This window comes from Homalodisca vitripennis, chromosome 8 (genome assembly GCF_021130785.1).
Source record: "Homalodisca vitripennis isolate AUS2020 chromosome 8, UT_GWSS_2.1, whole genome shotgun sequence".
NCBI classification, from domain to species: Eukaryota; Metazoa; Arthropoda; class Insecta; order Hemiptera; family Cicadellidae; genus Homalodisca; species Homalodisca vitripennis.
The window spans coordinates 8,826,571-8,849,447 of NC_060214.1; the positions used below are offsets into that span (position 1 = coordinate 8,826,571).

Genomic DNA, 22,877 nt, shown 5'->3' on the forward strand with positions numbered 1-22,877 from the left:
AGGAGTTGAGATATTGAGATATATATTTATATCCTTCTATCAAATTCACTTGTGAAATAGAAAAGGAACAATCAGCTCCCATATACACGATTTAATAATTATAAAAAATACAACTAGCTATTTGAAATTTGATATAAACAGAAAATCACAATCAAACACAAAAATGACAGATTCATCCCATTTGATTCATTTCATCCCCCTTCACAAAAAGAAGCAACTTTTACAATTTAATCTCATCGGCTTTTACATACTCATTATCAACAGAAAATATAAAAAAGAAGTTAAAAAAATAAAAAGGAAATTGCTTTATATTTAATGGCTACAAAACTAACATGATTGACAATATGATAAACAAGAGAAAAGAAAATTATTGAAAGAAATGGCACAGACAACTTTATATCAAATTCAAAAAGTAAAGAACCTATAAATGATATCTGTTTTTTCCTACAACATCCTATCTCAATAATATTAAAATTTTTAAGAACATGACAATATAATGTATCTACAAATTCCAAAATTAAATTAATGAATATATTAGGAAATCCCAAAATAAAAATTAATGAAAGAAGAAAAATCTGGAAGTATCAAAGTTAATTGGTAACAATTGTTGATTTAAATACATTGGCCAAACAAAAAGAAAGTTAAAACAGAGAGCAAGGAACATAGGGCAAGTTTAAATAAAATATCAACAAGAAGAAAGACGCCATGGCAAAACATGCCACTTCAAACTGGACACATCTTTTTTCAAATGCAAAATTATAATGAAGTACAAAATAACATATCCTGAGCATATGAAACAATTTTTATAAAAAAGAACCAAAATAATCTGGTAAACACGAACTGGGCCTTTTTCAAAATTCCACCTGTTAATTTATTTGATCTAACTAAATATCAACTTTATTTTTTTATATATACATATAACAAACTGTGGCTGCCATAGAATAATTATCTTCTAACTCTCAATCATATCTTCTTTATCTCTTATCCTATTATCATTAACCTTTATCTCTCACGCAGACTACTATCTAAATATTATCTTTATCCTCCTATCTTATCATTTTATCTTTTATCTATATTATCTCCTAATCTCTCACTCTTAACTCTTTTATCTTATCTAACTTGATCTTATCTTAACGTCATACCTATTTATCCTTTATTATCTCGCTTTATCTATCTCTCATCTATCTATCTTTTATTTATCTCTAGATAACTATCTTATCTCTTCTTCTAATCCTTTCTTATCTATTATCCGTCTCATCTTCTATCCTTGGTATAATCTGTTCTCCTCAATTCTCTCTTATTATCTTTATGCATCAATCTAATCTTTTATCCTTATCCTTATCTGAATATTATCTCTCTTATCTCTTATCTGTTATCTCTTTATCCACTCTATATTATCTATTATCTCAACATTCTAATCTATGATTATCTTTCTAATCTGCGAATATTATCCTCCTAATATTATCATCATCATACTTATCTTTCCTCCTCTTTATCTTTATCTGTATTAATCTAATCTTTATCGTATCTGACTAATAATATCTTCTCTATCTTTATCTTTATTATCTGCTCCATCTATTATCTTATCTCTTTATCTTATCTTATCTGAAATCTATCTATCTTATTATCCTATTATCTATTAATCGCTCTCATCCTTATCTTATCTTATCTGCTTCTATATCTTATAATTACTCATAATTATCTTATTAATCTACTTATCTTCATCTTTCTTCTTTCTCTTTAACTTTATCTAATCTTTATCTATCTACAATATTATCTATATCGTCTTATGCTCCTTAACTATATCTATCTTAATCTATCTCTAGCTCTCTCTCATCTAAATCCTTTATCTTCTCTATTATCTCTATCTATCTTTATCTTATCTCTCCCTATTTGTATTTTTAATTAACATATGTTTTTTATTTAGTACAAAATTTGTTTATGTTATTAATTGTTATATTACTTGTATTCAGTAGGGTGCGTCGAAAATGTTCTCATTGAGTACCGAAAGGCCTCACAAAAAATAAAAAGTTATATTATTGGAGAGTTTGGTTTAAATTAATATATAATATCGGATATAACTGTATTTGGCGTTTTGGTCAAAGTACCATTCTAATATATCCGTCTATGGTGTGGGAAGAGTTAAAATATTTATTGGAATTGAGTTATTTTGTAAATCAGTTTATACCAAAATCTGCTCGCAATAAAAGGCAGCTTTATTTATTATTTATGTTCAGGTAGCAGTGAGTGTTAAAGGAGAACTTACACTCGACAGACACTGAAATGTTTTAATAATCAAATTAAAGGCAGAATGTTTTAAAAATTTGTTTTAAAAGTAAAAGTTGTTTCATTATCTTCACTCTGCTACATATTGAAACCACAACTAACTTTAAAGTGATTTTTATTGCCATATTAAAATGATTAGAAAAATAATTACAGTACTCATGTCATATATAGATAAAACACCTTCATTTTCATCAATGCTATGAAGTAAGTTTTCCAGATAACGATTAATTAGGAAATGAACTGATTAATGTAACAGAAACCGTCTGATCTCGAGTACAATAGAGGGCAATTATTTATTAATTTACAGATAAAGATTAATGATTATGTTCAAGGCCACAAATTGCATGTTAAATGTCAAGTCTTTACTAGTGTAACTGAACTTTGGCATGATCAGTGCTTATTTCGGGTCGAACTTTAACCAATATTTCTTTTCATATATCATGAATCAAGATACTGATAATGATGAATCATTCATAGTCTTTTCTTGCATGCACATCAATTTAATAAATGTCATTCATCTAAGATAGTAATAAATTTACTCTTGTAATTATTTCACCGGCTACATTGGTGTGTTTATTATTACAGTCAAGGAAGGGCAATAATAATCATAATAGATTCAAAAATGTAGATTCAACTCAATCCTACATTTCATTGAGACTTTTTTCCATATAGTAACTAGCTTCATGACAGTTAAAAAATTTGCAACAAAAAAGTTCTATATTTCATACTACAGTACGTCATTTATCCAAATTACTTGGGACCAGAAGAGATTTGGATAAACCAAAATCCGGATAAACTTGGAATACAGTACAAACACAATATTAAAATAGATTACAGGTAATTAAAAATGAATTTCTTAAAATATAACAATAAAGGAAGGTAAGCCAATTTATTATTTTGTTTTATAAAGGTCAATGATTATATAGAAAAAATATAAAAATATGTTTACTATTTTGTACAAAAAATCAATCTTTTTCTTTGCTAAACTGCTTACAGGAAGTACAAACAGACGTTTCGAAACCATCCTGATAAAGCATCATGATTCTCACTCAAAATACACCATCACCCAGCCTAGTTTCTCCATGACATCAGAATGATTCATAACATCTAGTTCTTCATTATCAGAATCATTTTCAACATTCTTTGTTAACGTAAAAGAATTAACTCTGATACAATTTGTACTCGATCTAAAGCCAGTCATTTCAAACTTCAACATTCAAGAAATGCCTCCAACTTCAGCTTGCCATCACATCACCTGAGCCTCTTTGGAAAAAAACCATCTTACAAAGGAGCCCTATACTTCAATAAACTTCCAGATAATATCAAACAGCAACAGCCTAAACACTTCAAGAAAGCCCTGAATGAATGGCTCCAAGAGAGACCCTTCTACAACGAAGACGAATTTTTAAACTCTGACCTATTTATGTAATATGTTATTTGCTATCAATTTTATTTGTCATGTAAACAAAAATTTAATGACTCAATTACTGTTCTCTATGATCACGTAATAAAGATGTTTTGTCTATCGTCTATTGTCTTCCAAAATTATAATTATCAATCTCTTGTAGGCCTACTACAACACTGTTTAATGTTATTATACTGTACATATTGTTCTGAATGCCCAACATGCCTTAATAGAAAAACAAATTATGCTGGAAATTCTCCAAAAATTGTTGACTCTTCAAAAGATTGGACTCCCAGCACTGTATAAAACCAATCCAGATAACCAGGAGATCCGAATAAATGAGGTTGTACTGTAAATGTCTGTGTATAGTACTTACAGACCTGAAGTTACTACTACTTCTCTCTAGATTGTCTCCAACTTCTTTGTTATTCACCGTGGATGTTGTGAAAGGATACTCGGATTTCGGAGATTTGCCATCATTTTACTGATGCAGTAAATATAACACTAAGTTTCAAGCATCGAAATCCACCGTCTTCTTCAGGGGTCAAAAACCACAAATGCACTCCAGTGCAAAAGTCTGGCAATGGACTGCAACTCAAAACTTTTTAAATAATACCTGACTGGTACACCAACAGTATTAAGTCCATACTGGAGAAAGTGAACCCAAGTGATATCACTGCACTGAATGTTTTGTACAGACACCCTAATACTGAGGTCCAGGACCAAAACTTTCACCAGGAGACAGCTGCCCTATACCCTCCCCCTCCTGACCATCAACATCCTGCTTTCATTGTTTCAGATGACTTTTAGTGGTCGCGATACCTCAGGAAATGCCAATATTTGTTTTCTCATCAGTGTTTCACCTTCACTGGTTCATGTGTAACGTGTTGTTTGTGCGTTTAGCTCCTGTTTAGTTTTTAAGTGTAAGTTTATCTATTAGTGTTTTTTGACATCTAAAGAAGAGGATAGATTAAAATCCTTCTTGAAATGTAGTACTATATTTTTTTTGTACTATACAACAATGGGAAATGTCCTAATACGAAATCCTTTTATCCTATCTGTCTGAACCACTGACCTGCTCGACGTATTGTGGCACCAGAGGCAGGAAGTAGACCTTGTCCGCAAGCCCTTTGGACGTCTGCACTGTGGCTATGTTCGGGTTTATGACCACAGTCTGTATTCCGTGCTCCTGAAGTGCCTTGATAGCCTGGGACCCTGAGTAGTCGAATTCTCCTGCCTGACCTATTCCATTGACAGAAAGAAAGTGCATGACTAATCAATATCATTTTACATATACAGGTTAACACGTAAGTAAAAAAATGGTTCATAAGTAGATGAATGAATTTCATAATCGTTCTTAATAAGTAAGTCTGGGTAGTACAAATTAGTCTGGCTGAAATCCTACTTGATTGCAAGTAAAATCTCATTTCCAACTGAGTAAAGCTGGAACCTGAAGTTAAAACAGCACTTCAAGATTAATGTTTAATAAAAAGACCAGTTCCATTACAGTGAGATGCTAACATTACCACAGCCATTTGCTAATTTGGTGACTAACAATTTTGAGGGCTAGTGTATGTTGTTATTCACACAGCTAGCACCTAGAAACGGTTGCAGATGCTTAGCATATAGTTGATGAATGTTGAATTAGCTGAAATAATATGCAAATATTGTTTTTATTTACATTAGTATTTCTTTTATTAGTACATGTTAAAGTGTCTTTAAATCAAACCATTTGCTGAGTTGCAAATTTAATTTTACTTAATCTTTTACTGTTGAGATCATACCAATAATTTGTGTTTTTTTATTTTTTTCCGACAAAACTTCTCGGAAAAAAAATCTTCCCCCCCTTTCTTTTCCTTTCCTTTGGTTCTTTTGTTGTACGATAACAATAAAGAACCAATATAATTTAAGAGTAAAATTTAATCATACAAAAATAAAACAAATACGTAAAAACTTTAATTTTATTTATTAGATATTTGGTGCATTACAATTTTATTTTGCTAACAGAAGTACTACAAAACATCCAAAAACAATTACTATACTGCAAGTAAGATTCATCAAGACACTATTAAGATGTAATATCTCATACTGATATAATATGTATTCAGATATATTAAAAATTATCTTTAATTATCTTTCAATGATATGAAAATCACTCTTTACAACATTCAATAGAAACCTAAAGATTTAACCCTTTCCACGCCGTACACAGATATTTTAAACGAAGAATGGTACGCTTAAATCAAAACGCCAAACACTATTATGTCCGATATTACACATTGTGGCTCTTGGAAAGTCTTTTCCTTCTTCGGACCAAAGTCCTTCGAAATGACTGGTGCACTCGTGCCTATCATGGTTGGCAAGGAAGTATTTATAGACGACCTTCACTCCACGGCAGGGAGAGGGAGTGCCCTTTGTCTAGCTCCATTCACTTGCTTGTCTTTTCTGCGTGTCCTACAGAGCCATAACCAAATATATCCATTGTCTGCTCTAATGATAAGATAAGATGATATACCTTATCTATGAAACCTTGCTCTAACAATTAGTAGTTTATATAATTTTTCAGTTTTATTAGATTGTACCACAAATTTGAAGTTAGATCAATAAATATGTTAATTTTAACTGAAATGCCCTGTTTTATTTTTTTGCGTTTATCTCTTATCGCATATTCTTTAAGCTTTGAACTTAAAGAAAACTATATTTTATAGATGTCTTTGCTTTATGGGGAAATCAATGGATTTATTAGCAGTGCAAAGGGTTAAAGTAAGCTTTGATCCATCATTAATAGTAATTCAAAAAGTTCATAGGCAAGTTACTTTAACTTACAGAATCACTAAGAATAAGTCCGTTATAAGAATACTTCATTCCTTAATGTCGCTATATATAAATGTACTTAGTAGGATTAAGATGCTACTGTTTCTGTAAGTTCAGTAAATTAAAAAGATCTTTGTTTCATCCCTATTCTGAAAATTTTTGGGTGGTAGCAAATTCTTGGAATCCATAAGTTCTAATTGAGTCGCACTAAAAGATTTTAAAAAGTTTGAATTGAAATAAAAAAATTTCATACCTGAAATAAAATAGTTTGAACTTAGAGAGCGAATCATTTAATTTTACAGAACGGCAAAACTCCCGAAGAACGTGGATCCAGTAGTTTTACGTGGTTGAGGTTTTCGACTGAACTATATTGCATAATCTATATTTTTATGGGTTCTAATACTCTGTAATGTCTTATGATATTAGTAACACCATTTACCAAAACAATGTGCTGATATATTAAATCAGTTTATCGATAAAGCAAAGGCTGGTTTTGCAAAATAAATCCCATGTACAAAACGTGTTTTAAAGTATGTTGTTTTTGCTAATTTTAACCCTTATAACGTCAGTATATCTTTTCACGACTTCCAGCAAACGGCACAATATATAAAAAAAAAAAATTTAATGTGTAAAGTTCATTTTTATTTTTACTTTCTATAATTATGGTAAGTATAAAAAAGTAAAAATTTTAAAATTATAAAGTCATTGTACTCAGGATCGTCAATGTTACGAGACATGTTATTTATCACCAATAATGAACACGGTACTTTGGAATTATACCGACCACACCCAGACATGAATCGTTATTTGACATTTTGCTTCTACTGATTACTAGATTAGCGTAGAACAATATTTCGTCAATATAAAACAGGAATTGTCTTATCGCAAACCCCTCTCCATCCTCAGAAAGAGGTCAAAGTCGAGCGGTCTAGTAGATAACGTGATTGCAGAGTCTCGCCGCCCGTTCAGATGATGCGTCTCTTTGTTGTACTTCCGTGTTTTACCTCTACATTTCTCCAAACACAAAAATTCAATAAAAACAAACATGATCAAACTAAAACTAAACTCTTTATTGAAAAAACACTCAAAACTTGTTTTTATTCTTGATTATACTCCGCCACCCAAAATGCGAGTGCCATGCCTTCTCGCTGATGTCAACGAAAGAAAAACATCCCTCAAGATAGTACCTATCAGTAAAATATCAAATTCTAGAGGATCTGATTCAGAAATATAAATTGAATTGTAATGGAAAGGCAATTATGTACCGCGCAAATCATGTGATGCCGCGTGGCCTGTCGTAATCGGGATTCTCGAGAAAGATAAGATAACAGCGACAACAATACCGATCACAATGCCTGGAAATGCTTGTAAGTTTGTAATTAAAGAGTTGTTTTTTCGTTCTATCATGTTTGTTTAGCTATAAATTTATATTTTTGTGTTCTTCATACTGGTGTGGTCGGTAGAATCCCAAAGTACCTGAACACTAAATAGGTGACACTACACACTAAAAAACACTAAATGAATACTATAACTAAGATATCAATACTTTTAACAGATAAATAAAAACCATATAAACAGAAAACACGACGAAGGAAACCGACTCAGCGATGGTTAGACACGCACTACCTGAAGCCAAACTGCAAACAAAAGCGCGCGCGCTGTACGGCGTCTGTGCCGTGTGGCGGGGAGAGTGTCTAGACACCGCGTCTATTGTTTCAAACAATGTAACGCGACAGCTATATTTTGACGCTTGACATAGGTCAATAACCCACACAAATGGTTGACGCATACCGTTAGTGACATTGATCGGATTTAAAAGGAAGTTACATTTGCTATAGACGCAGTTTTGTGTCGATGCGCCGTACCGCGTCTTTGCCGTTTGGAGATAGTTTGTCTATGCGCCATACGGCGTCTGTGACGTTGTAAGGGTTAATAAAAAGAAACTACAAAAAGTAGTAAATTGAACAAAATCATGAATAGTCAGTTACTAATTTTAAACGAGCCACTGTAAAATGATTGTAAATATATTTAGTTTGTAATGAAATAATTGTAAAAACGTATTTTGAATAATTTAATGTTAAACTGAAACTAATAACTCTTAAATAAAAATAAAGAAAAAACGAGGAAAATACATGTATGTAAACATTTTTTATTCATGTACAATAATAGATTTTTACTTTTGATTTGTTGACAACCACTAAAACATTCTAGAGACGTGTAATTTGGGACAAGCACTCAAGGTGGTAATATTTGAATAATTCACTTTTGTTCTCTTTAATCGCGGAAGTATTATTCTGTTCACCGACTGTTTCTTCCAGCTGAATGACAAACTATGATTCTGGTATCGTTGGTACCGTACCTATAGAGAGGCCACCCGAGCCGAGGATGAGGACTTTGCGAGGCGGTGAGGTCTGAATATCTCCGGTCACCACAGGGCGATAGAGCAGTGCTTGGGACAGTCTCTCAGACATAGGGATGGCCAGTCCACTGCCAGACTTGTGTGCTCGCACTGTGTCCAGGAACACATCAAATAGACACTCCAAATCCTGGGGTCCCGCCGAGTGCTCTGGATGAAACTGCACACTAGAACAGAAAATGAGTAGTATATATGAGGGCTATCCAGAAAGTAGATCTTGTTTCACTCTGTAGCCGCTAGGGGCAGGACTATCATGGCCATTTTTTGATGTCAGGGCATTTCTCCGTTCAGTGGCCATCCATTCGTGCTAGTGAGAGGTTACTGTGCTCCTTGTTGTTTTACAATATCAGTTTAAAATATGTGAAGCAATTAAAAATCCCATGAGTAGTGAAGTGTGGTCGTTAATTCGGTTTTTGTTGGTTAAGCACAATAAAACAATTGAGATTTATCGCCAACTCTGTTAAGTTTATGGGAATGATGTGATTGACTGAAGGTGGAGTGCATCAGTGGTGCATTAGGTTTAAAAGTCAGTGAACTAATGTGCATGATGACTGACAAAGTTGGTTAGGAAACTGTTACACGGAAGTTAGGATAAAGTTTGTGCAAGACGGGTACCGAAAATCAACACATGGCAAATCGGACTCGAGAAGTCCTGGATGCTTTTAAGTGGGAGGTGTTTCCACTTCCGCCTTACAGTCCGGACTCTGCACACAGCGACTACGACCAGTTTCCAGCAATGAATACCTGGCTAGCAATATTTCAGATTCTTAAAAATCTACAAAATTTAAATAGCAATCTCTTATCTATCTTCAATTATAGCAATTTTTGTTTGGCTATTTGGTCTTCCTTAAGGTGATATACCTGTTTTTCATTGTTCAGTACTCTATTATATAATTTATTATCCATTGATTAAAAAACTTTAGCCTCAAAAAGAGCTTAACAACTTGTCTGTATCGTGCGGTACATATAACTAACCCATTAAAGTCTGCCAGAAAAAAAAATTACTCACTCAGCACAACGGAAAGATATTCTTGCATTCATTATAATCAAAGGTATATTAAACATAATTGTACCATTGTTTAGATGTAGTTTAATGATAGGACACTTTCCTAATATTTGGAAGACCATGGCAATCATGTTGTGTGAATTCCGTTAATTGGATTGGTAAATTAAGCCATCAGGCTTACCTGAAGAAGGGCGAGGAAGTGTGAACGATCCCCTCGTTGGTATGGTCGTTCTTGTTAGTGAAGAGCGGAGCCCAGCCATCTGGAAGAGTGCTAGCGTCTACCGCAAACCCATGGTTCTGGGAGGTCATGTAACATCTGTCAGTCCCATGATGGGTGCAGGGCTGGTTGTGTCCTCGATTCCCGTATCTGCAACACACACATACCGTTAACTCAGTCATTGAGAGAGTGCTAGCGTCTACCGCAAATCCATGGTTCTGGGAGGTCATGTAACACCTATCAGTCCCATGATGGGTGCAGGGCTGGTTGTGTCCTCGATTACCGTATCTGCAACACACACATACCGTTAACTCAGTCATTCAGTCATTGAGAGGAGTGCTAGCGTCTACCGCAAATCCATGGTTCTGGGAGGTCATGTAACACCTGTCAGTCCCATGATGGGTGCAGGGCTGGTTGTGTCCTCGATTACCGTATCTGCAACAAATGCACTGTTATACATTTGTGTGTTCTACATATTTCATTTCAAGCCAGCAGGCAAAGTGATATCGGTTACTTGCTGGGACACTGTGATAAAACAGTAGCAGTAGATTAAAATGACAGATTTTATATTATTCCTGACAACAGTAAAAGCACACATCTAAACACACTGTTACCTCAACGTAACCCCTCTTGTTATTATTGTATCATATGTAAAAGCCATTCTTTTATAGAACATTGTGACCCATTGGCTCATTGTAGACCTGTTTTTATTGATGAGAAAATTCAAAACAGGAAAATCAGTGTTCATGTTTTCAATTTTCGGGTTCCCAGAACCCTTAATCAGAAAACCACTAATTAACAAAATAACAAGCAAACATAACTCAAACCATTAATTATATAAACAAAGAAAAATCTGGACTCCACGTTTGAAGACATTAAAAAAGAGTAGCTGATGAAGAAGTTTAAAAATAAATTCTTTGCATTGTTTCAACATGAGTGATACCGAGACTACAAAACAGGTCTGTCTGCTTTCCCAGCAGCCATCCAGTGTAATTTAGATGAAGAGGCGCTCTTATTGTCTTGTCAAGGGCACATATTATTCCAGGAATTAAATCTGTAAAAGTGTCAGATTCCAGAAGCTGCACTAAGCGGTTCTTCTTTTTACACATAATACTGCACAAGAACTACACTCAGATATCCTATCATCAACAGATAAAGCACTGCAATACTGTCTTCAAAATGATTTGGCCATTAACCCCTTAAAAACAACACTGATAAATTTTAGCATAAAACAGGAACAACTACCAACAATTCCAGAAATCACAGTAGAAAAAAATGCAAAACTTCTAGGTCTGACAATTGATGAGGAACTCTCCTGGAACAATCTCATATATGACTTATCTAAAAATCTATCGCCCGGAATATATGTGGTGAAGAGGATGATGTGGATAGGAGATCTAGAAACAGCTAAAACAACATATTATGCTGTGATTGAATCACATATAAGGTATGGATTGATCTCATGGGGAGGAAAATCTGAAGGAAACCTTAATAAAATACTGCTACTCCAGAAAAAGGCTGTTAGGGCACTCGCCGGACTAAACAACGTTGACAACTGAAGGAAGCTTTCAAAGCCCTAAAGCTTCTAACAGTCCCAGCACTCTATACCCATGCTGTGGTTATGTTTACAAAGGACTTGGACCTTCCTAGGAATGAGGATTTTCACAATAACCACACCAGAAGAGCAAATGACTACAGTCTTCCTGCCCATCACACGACACAATACAGCAAGAAACCCTCATATAATGGCCGCAAAATTATCAACTCCCTACCAGATCATATAAAAACTGCTCCAATTAAAAAACTAAAGAAAATACTCCAGGAATTTCTGGTAGAACGACCAGTCTACTCAATTAAGGAATTCCTGGATCAACTGACCTGAAGAAAAACTGAAAATGTTACACACTAAGAATTCCTCTTTTATTATTTATTGTGACACCATTGTATTTCTTAATGGAATTACAAATAAAGATGTTTGTCTATTGTCTAAGAGGAAGGTGAAATGAAGTTAAACTCAACATTGGCATGAAATCAACCCTTTCCACCATAACTATTAAAAAATGTATTATTACTTATTTGTGTCACTATATACGAACTAAGACACTCAAAGCGTTATAATATGAAGACTATCCAGAAAGCTACTACCATTTTAGATACTTTTCACAAAAATTCACCCATTGCAATCAGTCAGACCGGAATTAGTGAAATATTTTTACATTTTTTCTGATGCTAAAAACTATCAAAAATAGTGTTTGTGCTCTAAATTCACTTGTATATTGTATTTTCTTAGTTATATTTTATTTGAACAATAACACACTTCCTTTTATTTAATTTTTAATTGTTTCCATTAAAATTTCAGTATAGCCCACCTTCTTCAATGCTTACTTTCAAAATTGGTGTATGATAGTCACAAAAAAGTTCAAAAATTATAATTGTATTTTTATTAAACAAGAGACCTATGGGTTTTTACTACATTGTAAACGAAAATGTATAGAAGACTCTAACTGTTACATCTCAAAGTACAGACACAAGACTTACGAAGAGTATGTGTCTATTTAAATGTACAAAAATCTTTTTAATTGTCACTGTACACAGACACAGATTTTGTTATACATTGATAAGTGTATGCTAATACATATATTTATTTCATGCATAATAATGTATACATCAAACAAATTAATATTCTATATCAAATGAGTCTTACAACCGTAAGAATATGATAGTATCTGAGCAATGAGAGAATTTGTTATAAATTAAAAAGTTCATTAATTTGCTAAAAAAACAAGGCTTTACACAAGTATTCAACTTGCAGCTGTCTCATAATATAAAAAATACATTAGAGGTTAAGCCAAGCCCTACAATTCCATTATGTAACATCACCAACAATATCTTGAGAACAACAGTGCATTGTCTGACACTACATGTACATCAGGTTGTACAAAACATTGTTTTCCAACAATCAAATTATCTGATACTTTTAAGAAAAATACTAATGCATATGCAAGACAAATAAACATAAACGTTAAATTTATATTTTGTGATTAAATTTTGTTAAGAAATAAATCAGATATAGGGGCAGTCAGACTATTACAGATTGGATGTTTCTGATTCAAGTTTATCTTTTTGATGTGGTACACAGTGGGGTCAGTTTGAAAATTAAGTACTGTTTTGATACAAATAAATAAACAATGGGTAATTAGATAAACAATTCAAATGTTTTGGTACAAATAAATAAAAAATGGAAAATTAGAAACTATTACAAACTTACTAGAAACTATGAACATTTATAATAACTCTTCACCACTGATGGGTTATTCAATAAATTATGGAATATTAAGCTATGTTGATAAACATCTTTAACTCCATTGGTAACGTCTCTCCTATTCTAACATTGTTCGTACAAGTACCATTTCAAGTAAAGAAATAAGGCTATGATATTCCAATAATAACGTAATTTCTGATTTGACCTTGTGTTACATTGTGGTAACACTGTGATTGCATATCTTGCATATGTATTCAACCTTACTGAAATATTTGCACTCACTTTCTAATGATCCATAATTATTCATATTGGTGCTAAAAATTTCACAACTTTCACAATTGCTTTTGAGTTTATTTCACTCAGAAATGTTAAAAATGTTCACACTAAACAATCAGTGAAAGATTCAATGGAAATAAACATTTAAAATTATATCAACAAAAACAGACAATAAAGTGTTAACACAAAAAAACTGCAGTCCATTGTTGTTACACATGAGTCTGTTTTAAGCTAAAGAGACAAAAAATATAGTTTTTTAAAAGTGGTGAATTTTACTCCAGGGTAATTCCATGTCAGTTCAACCAGGCCATCTCACCCACCATCTCAGATTTTGATGAAACTTGGCTTGTTTGTTCTACCCATGAAGATGAAGATCCTTAGGTTAGAATTTGCGGAAATGCAAAACTTTGAAAGGCTATAAAAAAGGGAATAGTAAGAGGTAGAGTGTTAAAATTTGGCATGGTGATTTATCTTCATGGGTAGAACAAACAAGCCAAGTTTCATCAAAATCTGAGATGGTGGGTGAGAAAGTGATTTTTCTTTGGTTGAATTGATGTGGAATGACCCTCCACTGAAGCACCCAGAGCTAAACTGTACCTTAAAAACATGCCTTGCAGATGACAATCACCTAAGAATTTAATTTAAATGAATAGAGTCATAGCTCAACAGGTATAAAGCTATTGTTTCTTCTTATATTATTCACCATTAAACTTTGAAAATGTTAATTAACATTGGAAATTTAGTATGAAGTACTAATGAATTTATAATTGGCACCACAGCTAATTAATTTAATGATTTAATTCATAATTTTCATAAAACTAAAGGGTTTTTTTCAATGAATCTTTCTTATTTTTAAAACCCCAAACTTTTTTATTTGGGAAGGAGTATACTTGAATATTTTATAATTCCAAAACACAAAATTGTAAATAAGAACAATACATATGATTGTTTAACTACTATGTCAAATACCAGGATTACTCTCGTAACTCGTAGATCTGTCTTCTCAGGTTATGGGTGTGATTAAGGAACATGGTCACCTGAGGAAAAACTTTCACAGAGTCGGCATCCTTCGGGAGGATCCGCTCTGCAGTATGTGTGAGAAACAGGAGGAAACTGCCGAACACTTGCTCTTTGATTTTCCTGCAATAGCAAGGGAGCGGTATGCCATCTTTGGTACTTTGGACAAGGGTGGTGAATTTCCCCAGGAGGAGCTGATAGATTGTTTTTGGAGGTTTGTGGAACTGCTGAAACCGTAGACTGGTACGCCTCATGGTGTGCTTCCGGATGCGCAAAAGGCCCTTGAGGCTTGAATGCATGGCAATAGGCCGCCCCATAGAAGAAGAAGAAGAAAAAGAAGGGTGTCTCTGAAAGATTTGAGATACCAGCTGACAGTGCATACTACAATAATCTTATCATTCTTATGTGATTGTCCAAGTGCCAATCAGTACCTGACAAAAACTTGGGCTCATCAGCGTACTTGTACCATCTGTTCGGAAATATAAAGTTCGTAAAGTCATGAAGAGCATTTTCGGGCTATAACTTTCTACGGTTTCAAAGTCTGTTTGTTTCTTGAGAAGTGCACCAGCCATCTCAAAATTACCTAAAGTTTTAAAGCAGCTATGAGCAAATGTGGTAATTCTTTAATCTGAAAAACATTTATATGGTCATCACTTTTCTTTGGAAGCCAAAATTAATGATGAGATTCGTAAATATTTTGGCTCCATTCCAAAAACTGAGTGGTTGGGTGCTTTCAATAAGCACAAAATCTTACTTACAGATTGAACACACTTAACTTTTGGTAAGTCTTGCATGAAAACTCTTCAAATATCTCAAAATTTTCAGAGTACCCCTTGCACAAAGCATGATCAGATCCAGTCCTGATTTTCAGAGGTGGCCACCATTATCATTATGCAACAGACAATTCTGAATTTCAATACAATAAACAATAAAATGTCTTGAAGGAAAATGTACTTGTTCACAAATTTTAGTTTAGTAAAATAAGTTTTTTTCATGGCTACAAGAAGAGAGCGATTAATTTTTTTTAATACTCGTACAAACGTCTTTATTCAAAATCTTAGAGAGGACGATGGCCCCCACACAAGGCATGAATCAATTTTAAAGAGAAACTATTTTTAAGTGAACACAAAGGTTAAAGTTTCCATAGTATCTTCTTCAGTAACTAAAGAGGTAGTCATTCACGAATCTCATCATTTGGAGAGCAATACCTGTCAGATCTTGAAATTACTGTCATATTGAAAATATAAGTGAATCTTTATCAGAAGCCTCTTATTAAGTGGTGAAGTGGTTGTACTCTGTTTTCACAATTATTACTACTTACTACTCGAGATATAATGCTATTGCACATCTCTAATCAGCTAACTCGTTTATCGCAAAGGTACAGAAACTCAAATTATATTGAGAGTTTGAAGTATTTTTAAATATGTTAATCAAGAGACAATGGTTTATTTGATTATTCATTCAATAAATATATGAGAAACAGAGGTAATATATGGTAATAATTACCTTTTACTTCATAAATGTTAGTCAAGAATAAATTCATAACTGGTATTGCCAGAAGAGCGTAAGAGTTTAATTTTCTGTTACACTTATAAAGCCGTAAATATTAATGTTGACACATATAAAAATTTCACAATTTCATAAATTAAAAAACTTTAATATTAGCTCTCATGTGCTAAACAAACATTATCCCTAGATGGTATGTAAGAAATGCCAGCCAGCATTTAGCTCCATATATAAATGCAAGAAGACCCATGCTGTACTCTGCAATTTTTAGCTCTTCAAAAAAACTATAACGGTTTCATTACTTTCTCATGAAAATGGTTACTATTTTGTTTTGTTCATAAAGAAGTTCTGTAAATGATAAACATAAAATAAACTTACTAAATATGCAAAGCCAACAAATAAAAAATTATCTACACAATCGATTATGATGAATTTTCCAGTCTAATGTAAAAATATGATCAGTGACAAATTTCTCATACTGTAAATAAAAGCTTGTTTTTTATGTCAACGTAGTTTTCACCATATATCAAAAAATTAAGCATTTATCATCAAAAATAAAGTTTTTATTATTGGTTTTGGAAATATTTCGAATCTTGATTTTTGCACGTGTTATTAAAAGCTGTTAATGACAAACCAACCTTTTTTTGTCTTTTCTCTTTATAAAAGATATATATTAGACATAAACTGTAAATAAAACTGTATCTATAACTGTTTATAGTTATTTATATAGAAGTTTATAAACGTTACCATTAAAAGGGTTTAAAGTAAACTTTGAATGCCTATGTACCATTAAAATCAATATCTTATAAATACTCTTAAGATTTTTTGTTTACAGCATGTACAAAATGAGATACTTTGGAGTAGGGAAGGGTGGGGTTTGACCCTTTCATAAAAAGATACATACACAAAAGAGTACTACTTTTCCTTCATTTGTGATCAAAAAGAAAATCACAAAAAATGGAGACCAATTATTCTCATTTTCTTTTATACAATTTTTTACTCTTTACTCTTGTTACATTTTCAATGGTGAATGGCAATATTGGACCACCATTTAATCATGACCTTGCACAAACTTTAAAATTACAAACACAAAAATAAGTAAAAAAGTTCTTGTAAACAGATGTCATAAAAGTTCTTTGTTTTCCATCAATATCTCTGTGCTTTATTTTTACTAAAAAATTCATAAAACCACAAATCATTTTGTGTTACAGTTAGTAAGTTAGTAGTTATTTTATGTCCTTTTTAATTTCAATATAATTAAATAAATTATATAAAAAGTTAAAAAAACAGGGGTTGTTTACAATCTTTTACATCAAACTGCACATAACTATAGTAATAACAAGAGATTCACAAGACACCAAAAAGTAGACCACAAAACACCAAAATGTTTGGTATCTTATTTAATAAAATCGGATGGTATGTATCCACGAAAAAAGATATTTTTGCAAATAAATTTTTTCTACTTCCAACAAGTTATGTTGAGGATATTGTGCAATATTTAAAATCTTTGTCAATAATAAATAACTAGACAGACATTTACATTAAACGTTAACACTTGAGAAATATTACTTCCGGTAATTTTTCAATAGCTTTGACAGTCATTTAATGCAATATTTACGAATAAAGACTGATTAAACAGAACTCCATAATTAAAGGTTGACCTTTTCTCGACAGATAACTTGACGGTGCCAGCTAATATTATCTTGGCGGCAATGGCCGTTTCATCATGGCATTTCTGATAATTTCGTTTCGACACTGGTTATGAAACTTTGTTACCTTACCAAAATGTAGATCATGCTTGCTCGCATGGTAACTTTTAAGGCTCCTCTGAGATTCGTACTAGGATCCTTATTATTCATTCCTTACATAAATGAAAATGGTGACTTTTTCAAAATTAAATTTCACAACTTACAAATTTACTGCCACCAATCTTTTTACCTAATCCAGAACTTTGGTATTATCCGAAGATTTTTGGATGAGATGTTCTTACCTGGGACCTAAAAAAACTACATTAATAGAAAGAACAGACTTTATTTCACTTATTGTGAAAATCAAATTTTATTATGATGATCAGTTCTTGTTTTCTGCCTCCCAAAAGGAAGTGATGTACCTATCTATTCTTGTTATTAAACAATATAAGTAGGTTTATATTAGGTTACCATAAATATGTTACTAGTATTACCAAAGTTAAAGATAACCTTTACGAACGCTCACATGACCTGAGCTTGAATTTGGACTTGAGCTTACGTATGTATAAACAATAATGAATAGTAGATAGGGTCAGAGTTAGGGCCTCTTTCTCGCTTACATTTGACTACAATAACCTATTCGTCATAATAACTTGTAATTTTCACAGTAAGTCAAATAGAGCTGCCGTTCATTCTGCTTTAGTATTGTTGGCTACTCGCTGAGAACACCAATGTGGGCCATGTCTTGTCACAGTAAATCTGCTCTAACTCAGTTATTTATTATTCGATTTTAATAATTTTGATGTCATTAAATTTGTGATAAATTCTTCTAAAACCTGTTATTGTTACAATTCTTCAGGAAAATGCTAGTTTTTAAAGATATTCAAAGTTTAAAAAGTTTTAATAGCCGCCATTTTGAAAATACTAAAGATAATTTCATCATATTTTTTGGTAACTGGCCTTGTTATTATAAATATTGAAGCCAAATTGGGTATAATTTAATTTATTAGTTTTTAAGACATAAACTGTTTATAAAAACACATACAGACAGACAGATGAGAATCTAATCTTAAAAAGTAAAAATATGTTTTTTACAGTTATATAAAAATCACCCAAAAACAACGCCCTGCCAGTTAGAGAAAAATCACAGGGAAGGGTTAACAATAACAAGAACTGTACAGTGTTCATTAAATTACAGCCTTTCCTAAACAACTGAGTATTTAAGGTCCAAAGAATTACAAACAAGAGTGTCCACACTGCCTAGGTCTCAGACAACTGTCTGCCCACAACAGATCACACACAGCTGGAGAACAATGCTCCCTTATTCAAACTCTCTAAGGGTGTATGTAATAAATTTCAGCCAGAGGCACAGCCCTAAGCTATAAATTTTAAAGCAGGGCACTCAACTGTTCCTGGAAGGTCCTCAGACTAAACAAAACTGGTCCTGCACTTGTTCTAATCTTACTATGAGACAGGCGTGTTTCTAACCATGGAACTGACCATATTTTTTTCCCAAAATGGCAGGCACTTTTTGTGATTTTGAAAGGGTTTCTTGTTCATCTATTTTTCAAGATACACAATTTTTTAAATATCAGTGTTTCTAGAAATAATTATAGTTTAAATCAAAAGAATTTAATATTAAATAATTTGAACTTTACTTTAAAAAATAAATTTATTAAAAAAGAAGTAAAGAATACATTTTTCTAAAATGTATAGCACCCTCACAGCCAATGTGAAATTTATTTTAATAAATCCAAAATATACAAAAGTTTTGTTGTATATCTAACTCATAAATTATCAAAAAATATTTCATTAATAGAAGTTTGTGGTACTTTTTAACAATATATTTATGAAAACTACAAAATCTGCACATTTTCTTAACACACTATTTGTGTATAATTATGACAGTTTGGATTCTATTGGAAGAAACATTTTTTTACTAAAATTTAAATATGTGTAGAAGAAAAAAAATACATTTATAAAAGTTTATGTCATATACAAATTTTTACAAAAGTAAAAACTGTGAAATAAAGTCCTGACCTTTTTTAGGAAACAATTTTGTTTTAATCCAACAATTATTTATAGGCCTATAGAAAGTATATTTATATAAGTTTACAAAAATGTACTACAATGTAATTTTATCTGTATTTTTTTCAGTAGGATCAGGTACAATACAATTAATTCACTTGGCAATGGGTTATCCAAGTCGGGTAAAACTTCATCCATATCAACCCAACTAACATTGTCTTCTGATTCACTACCCAGTGCATTCATAATGCCACTACTGTTCAAATTAACACTAATTGTGAAATGTACGATCAATTATTTACTCAGGAATAAAAATATTTAACCCATACAAACATAGGCCTACCTGCAGGAAAAACCTTACACAAACTTCAAAATTTTTCACTTCAATAATTTATAAAACACTACACAAACGTTTATTTATACACACTAAACAATTAAATATCTATCAAATAATCTAAAATAAATGGTGTAATAACCGAGAAATCACTACAGCAACCACACAATGCGTATTCTTATCTACGAGGTGAGTCAGTGATTGTGCAACAGAATAAAAATAAAATAATATTTTATCATTTTCAGTGATGGTACTGTTGCTTAGAGATGTTCATATTTGTTTTGATATGATTTTTCACTGCTCCCAGACAATGATAGAGTACAAAAAATTATAAAATTTAATGAAACTCTATTCAATGCATCACGCATTTTGGGATTTTACAAAACATAACCTTTTCGAACTTCAAACAACTATTGTATAAACATTTATTTGCTTACAGACTATTGAAACGATGTTCCTGAATGCCAAGAATACACCCTTTCCAATAACGACACACACGATTGTGTAGAACATAAACTCTCGACAGGGAATTTTGACACACACAGTGATTTTTGCGTGTCCAGCAATTACGTAAACAAATCGCAATAGGAAATGGGAATGTCCAAGTTTAAAATTTTCTAATGACAAATTTAATTTAACTATAATAGAATGTTTTACAGTATAACATGAAACCTTGGATATTTATCTTTAAATTTACGTATGATTTTAGAACAAACCAAGTAAAAATAGCCTTGCTGTGAGAGATCATATTATAACATAGTTAATGCGTCGAAAATACCTTAGTTCCGTTTGTAAATGTACTTAACGCGTCAAAACGCATAATAAAACTTTACTTTTTCTCCTGCATAGTAAAACAAAAATTATCTATAGTAGTTTACTTTTGAAAAAATTGTGAATTATTTAGCGGAACACTTCTTCTTCTATGGGGCGGCCTATTGCCATGCACTTAAGCCTCACAGGCCTTTTACGCACCCCGGAAGCACACCATGAGGCCTACCAGTGTATGATTTCAGCAGTTCCACGAACCGCTGAAAACAATCTACCGGATCCTCCTGGGTAAATTCACCCAGGATCTTCCCAGAGGATGCCGACTCTGTGAAGGTGCTTCCTCAGGTGACCATGCCCTGTGACTACAAAGCACCAAAAGAGTGCTTGGTGCTGAGAGGGGTGATGGGTCATAAATGCTTGGCATTGACATTGCCACCTCCTCAAGAGTGCTTGGCACTCAAAAGAGTTATTTTATCTACTTTCCTCTACTCACTTCATCTTGAAAGTCTTGCACCCAGCTGCAGAGGACAGGAGCTGGTGGCCGAGACAGATCCCGAACACAGGTTTGCCGGCTCGCATCACAGCTCGAATGTTGTCCACTGTCTCTGCACACCGCGATGGATCTCCAGGCCCATTACTGATGAACAATCCATCGAACTGGGCAACGTCCAGGGGGTGGTTCCACGGCACCAAGTCCACACGGGCGCCGCGCTTCACCAAACATCGCACTTGGTTGTACTTGAGTCCGCAGTCCACGGCGCATATGCGTGGTGAGCCTCCGACATTGTACGTCTTCGGTTCCTGATGGACAAACTGTTTTGGTAACTTCCAAGTTTGCAATGGGTATGATGATTATCAAGTATTTTTAATTTCCACTATTATTGTTCAGAAGAATGCAATAATCTGAAAATATAAGAGGGTTCAAAGTAAAATTACGTTTTTACGTTGATATTTGCCAATCTCAATGAAAAATAAGGACTTAACAATCCTTTGTATTCAAAATATGAATGATCTTGATTAAATTCTTGTCAACAATTCTGATTCTTTGAAATTATTCAAGGCAACTATTTATTGAGAATTGATCGTATAAAAAACCCTCTCAAATAGCAAATAAAAATAAAAACTGAAATACAAATCATGTTATTTTGATAGTTAAGATTAATATGGTCAACAAGTTAGCATATACTCTTATGTCTGGCCATTCTACTGTATTACTGAGTATAATTTAATAACTCTAGACATTGTTCTATTAGTTTAATACACTATCTTGGTAACAAACGTTTATTCAAACCCATGACAACTTTTTGTGATCTACAATATTACAAAAGCAAAATTTAACAAAAAGTCTATCAGCCTTCTTCCAGAAATATTGTGGAAACATCACTAATAGTTCATCTAGACGAAATACAGGATGTTTATAACTAACATTAACTTCCAAAATCTGTTGGGCATCCTCCCAGGAGATAATTAGGCAAGGTGTTCCTCAAGGATCAAATCTGAGGCCTTTGCTGTTTCTAATGTTATCGGAATAGATTTCTTGGGGAGATAATAGCTTGCAGAATTCAACTAAAATAGTTTAAAACATTTTCCACAGGTAACTTTAATATTAGATAACTTCCCACAATTCTATAACAAACAAAATGCTACTTTTTTATGGATTATTATTTATGTCCACATACCAGAAAAAATGAAAACCTGAAGCAAAATTAAATAATTTTCAATATACGCTAAATAATTTTCAATCATCTACCTCTTATACACACACAAAACTTTTAAGCTTATACACTAATTTAACTGTAAATTATTAGTTTTTAATTATGTTTCTCTTTACACCAATAAATTATGTACATATAT

General features: G+C 32.7%; 1 protein-coding gene across 1 annotated transcript in view; it reads right to left on the reverse strand.

Moving 5' to 3' along the window:
* Positions 1 to 22,877, reverse strand: part of LOC124367257 (CAD protein-like) — a 90,138-nt gene that overhangs the window by 61,514 nt on the left and 5,747 nt on the right. Inside the window, 4 exon segments of the mRNA XM_046823956.1 lie at positions 4,767 to 4,933; positions 8,865 to 9,088; positions 10,109 to 10,294; positions 21,517 to 21,824. Of these exon segments, the coding sequence (XP_046679912.1) occupies positions 4,767 to 4,933; positions 8,865 to 9,088; positions 10,109 to 10,294; positions 21,517 to 21,824 (885 nt within the window).